This window comes from Strix aluco, unplaced genomic scaffold, assembly GCF_031877795.1.
Source record: "Strix aluco isolate bStrAlu1 unplaced genomic scaffold, bStrAlu1.hap1 HAP1_SCAFFOLD_199, whole genome shotgun sequence".
NCBI lineage: Eukaryota > Metazoa > Chordata > Aves > Strigiformes > Strigidae > Strix > Strix aluco.
The window spans coordinates 31,821-36,438 of record NW_027436605.1 but is presented as its reverse complement, the minus strand read 5'-3'; the positions used below and the strand labels follow the sequence as shown (position 1 = coordinate 36,438).

Sequence of the window (4,618 nt, the reverse complement as noted above, 5' to 3'; positions counted from 1 at the left end):
CTTTGTACCATATAAACAGGTCAAAGGCTACGGGAGGGCACGCACGCCTGTGGTGGAGCGATCCCCCGTGCGTCCAGCGCTGAATAAACATACCTGCTTTACAACTACAAAGTTGTAGAGTTCTTTTTTTCCGCAAGTCATTTTGGCGACCCAGATGGGACCCTCTCTACTCGGCTGCCGGGACCGCTGAAGAGTGGACTTCCTAGGTGCGCACCCCGAGCCCTTCTCGGAGGAGCTCCGCTCCCAGCTGTCCACGGCGGGAGTAGACAAGGACCATCTAGTTCGCGGACCAAGGTATGTTTAAAGGGTAAAGGGCTGCTGGTAAGACGCGCAGAGACGTCTGGCGCACAGCTTAGTCCCAAGGAGGGGGTACCCATTTTGTTGAGGTTTTGCAAACTGAGTTGAGAGGGAACCCGAGGGATCATTCGATCGCCTCAGGGCTCGGAGCTCGCAGTTTGCTTGTTAAAAGTTTGTGGAGTTTATTGAATATTCCGGAACTGACTTTACGGCAAATGGTTAACAGTTTATGAGATATTCTGTAAACGGATTTGAAAGATTGTTTGAACCATATTTCATAGTGTGAGTGAAAAGTGTGGTGGGCCCTTTAAGTGTCTGTGTATCTGTGGAGCTGTGCTCTGCGCTTTGTTTGTCTGCATATCTGTGATTCGAGCAGGCAGGGTGCGAGTGAGGCTAGCGTCTGTGTGTCTGTGTGCCTGTCTGCCTGCAGGATGAGAGTGAGACGCAGCACCGCTGCAAAGCGAGCGTGGAGTTCTGATCTGAGGCTCCGTGAAGCGTATGACAAACTGTATTTAAACGGATCCATGATTTGTAAATTTCTGTAAAATTTTGTAAACAAAAAAAAAACCCCAAAAAAACCCTAAGAGTGATTATCGGCGTAGGAGGTATTAACAAAGTGGGAGTTGCTTTGATTGTGGGTGTAAATAGTACTGTATAAAGGTGTTAAACTTGTGATTTTGAACAGCAATAACGGGGAACCAGCAGGGAAAGGTTATAAAGAAAAGCCCGCTAGATTGTATACTTACACACTGGAAAGATATAGCGGGAAAGGGGGGCACAGAAAACAAGAAAATCATGATTAAATATTGCAACCAATGATGGCCACTCTATAAATTAGAAGAAGAAGCTAAATGGCCACTAAATGGGACTTTAGATTACCATACTCTGCTCCAATTAATGTTATTCCTAAGGAGGGAGGGAAAATGGGACGAGGTGTCTTATGCAGACATGTTCTTTACCCTCCGGAATCACCCAGAGTGGCAGAGGGACTGTGGATTAATACCACCACAAGACCCTCTGGTGCTAGCCTTAGAGAAAGATTATAAAGGGGAAATGAAAGGGAGATTGAAGCGGTGCTGTTCCTCATGCAGCATTGGACAGAGGTGTACAAGAGGGGACAAATCTAGAAGAACAATGACGGGGACCTGGGGAATCTACCCTAGCGGATCCGCTGGTTACAATAAAGCTAGGGACAGAACAAAAAGAGGTGGAATTTTTGATAGACACTGGAGCAACATATTCAGTCTTAAACATGGATTTAATGCCCTTGGGGGAAGATTATGTTACGGCGGTGGGAGCCACTGGCCAAAGTGAAAAGGCGTACTTTTGCAAGCCTTTGAAATACAAGTTAGGAAAACAGTTAGGCATACACAAGTTTTTGTATATGCCTAACTCTCCAAAAGCGCTACTGGGGAGAGATTTATTAGAACAATTAGGAGCATCCATCAGCTTCAATAAGGGAGAGATTACTCTGGAGGTAAACAATCAAGAATTTATACAAATTATGAGCTTATCTCTAACCAGTGTCCCCACGGAAGGAGGAGGAAATTATCAATCAAGTGCATCCCGGAGTGTGGGCCACTGACACGCCTGGAAGGGCAAAAAATGCTCCACCTGTGGAGGTAAACCTTAAAGAAGGACAACAACCGGTAAGAGTTAAACAATACCCCTTGAAAAAGGAAGATCAGGAGGGGATCCGGCCAGTTATTGAAAGCTTTTTACATATGGGATTATTAAAGGAATGCGAATCTAATTTTAATACTCCCATATTACCTGTCCGGAAACCTGATGGGTCGTATAGAATAGTTCAGGACCTAAGAGCAATAAACAAAATAACAGAAGATCTCCACCCAGTAGTGGCAAACCCATACACGTTGCTAACAAAGTTAACCCCTGAATTAACCTGGTTTACCGTTTTAGACCTCAAGGATGCCTTCTTTTGCCTCTCTCTCTCCACGAAGCCAGTCAGAAAATATTTGCATTTGAATGGGAAAATCCTAAAAGTGGACGTAAGACTCAGTTAACCTGGACGGTGTTGCCGCAAGGATTTAAAAACAGCCCCACTATATTTGGTAACCAACTGGCAAAAGACCTCGAGCTGTGGGAAGCCCCGACTCCACCTGAAGAAGGGAGACTGCTCCAATACGTGGACGACATCCTAATCGCCACCAAGACAGAAGAAACCTGCATAGCCTGGACAAAAAACCTCCAATGGAATAAGGAGGCAATCCGTGCCTTCGACTCACTAAAGAAGGCCCTGATGTCAGCCCCAGCCTTAGGACTCCCAGATGTAAGTAAACCATTCTTTCTATTTTCACACGAAGAGCAGGGAATTACATTGGGAATACTGGCACAAGATCTAGGCCCGTACCGTCGAGCAGTTGCCTATTTCTCCAAACAATTAGATACAACCGCTAAAGGGTGGCCCAGATGCCTAAGGGCAGTTGCAGCAGTGATTTTGAACGTGCAGGAAGCACGAAAATTCACCTTGGGCCAGAAAATGACTGTATTAGTGTCCCACACAGTATCGGCGGTATTGGAAATTAAAGGAGGACATTGGCTTTTGCCCCAGAGATTCCTGAAATACCAGGCGGAGTTGGTGGAACAGGATGATGTTGAGATCATAGTAACTAACATTGTCAACCCAGCTTCTTTTCTTAGCGGAAACACAGGAGAACCAGTACAACACGACTGCCTGGAAACTATTGAAGCAACGTATTCCAGCCGCGCCGACTTAAAGGACAGCCCCATGGAAGATACAGAAGACTGGTTTACAGATGGGAGTAGCTACGTCCTGAGCGGCAAAAGGTATGCTGGGTATGCTGTCACTACTACACAAGACAAAACTGTGAACATTTACACGGACTCAAAATATGCCTTTGGAGTGGTCCATGCTCATGGGGCAATTCGGAAAGAAAGAGGACTACTGAACTCACAAGGAAAACACATCAAGCATGGGAAAGAAATTCATAGACTATTAGAAGCTGTTCAACTTCCAAGAAAAGTAACAATTATGCATATTAAGGCACACCAAAAGGTGAATTCTGAATTGGAAAAAGGAAATGAGCTGGTGGATGGAGAGGCAAAACGGGCAGCCAGAAGAGAGGTAAAAGTGGAAGGAGCCCTAGTCCCTGATGGGCAGATCACCATGGAAGGTAAGCCTAATTATAATAAAGAGAATCAGAAACTTATCACAGATCTAAAAGGATCATATAATGAGGAGGGATGGGCCATTACTCCCCAAAGAAAAATAATAATTCCTTCCCATTTAACTAGACATCTGGTACGAGAAGAACACCAAAAAGGACATTGGGGAGCAGGGGCCCTATACCAATATTTAATCAAGAATATTAGAGCTAGAAATTTGTATACCATAGTAAGACAAGTAACTCAGCAGTGTGATATTTGCCTCCAGACTAATCCTAAAAATACCCCAATCTAGAAGTAGGTCAAATTGGGAAGGAAATGGACCTGGACAAAAATGGCAGATTGACTTTTCGGAACTGCCAAGAAAAGGGGGGTATCGATACCTACCGGTGCTAACAGATACGTTTTCAGGTTGGCCAGAGGCATTCCCCACTAGAACGACCAAGGCCTGGGAAGCAACAAAAGTATTAATACAAGAAATAATTCCACGCTTTGGGGTCCCAGCAACCATGTCTTCAGATAGAGGACCTCATTTCATTTCAAGCGTGGTCCAGCAAATCAGTCGCTACCTGGGTATAGATTGGCAACTTCATACCCCATATTGCCCCCAATCCAGTGGACAAGTAGAGAAAATAAATCACCTAATTAAACAACAAATAGTGAAACTCGGCCAGGAATCAAATCTGACCTGGCCCCAGGCTCTCCCTTTGGCTCTTCTGCGCATACGAGCCAAACCGAGAGCCAAAGAGGGATTAAGTCCTTTTGAGATGCTATATGGCAGACCTTACGCGGTACAAAAGGGAACATCAATGCAAGTTGGGGAGGAAATTCTGACTTCATACATGATAGCTCTAAGTAAACAGCTCAGTAAAATTGAAAAACATGTATTTGGAACTCGGGGTAGAGGACTGGACGGGCCTGTACATAATATACAACCTGGGGACTATGCGTATGTTAAGTCTCTTGCAGAAAAGGCGTTGGAACCACGGTGGGAAGGACCATTCCAAGTGCTGCTCAAAACCTTCACAGCTGTAAAAGTTAAGGAATACTCAGCTTGGATACATCATACCAGGGTAAAGAAAGCTCCTAAACAACGCTGGGAGGTAACAGAAACTGAACCACTAAAGCTCAGCCTCAGACAACAAAAGCCTATTAGGTTTAAACCTCAAAATGA

General features: G+C 44.9%; 1 protein-coding gene across 1 annotated transcript; it reads left to right on the top strand.

The window, feature by feature from the left end:
- Positions 1-1,901: 1,901 nt before the first annotated feature.
- Positions 1,902-3,822, top strand: LOC141919051 (uncharacterized; the record flags this gene model as incomplete). Its single annotated transcript, XM_074814050.1, is given in 2 exon segments — positions 1,902-2,240; positions 2,243-3,822. Coding segments are annotated over 2 exon segments (1,836 nt in total), but the record flags the coding sequence as incomplete, so codon positions are not given.
- Between the last annotated feature and the right edge of the window lie 796 nt (positions 3,823-4,618).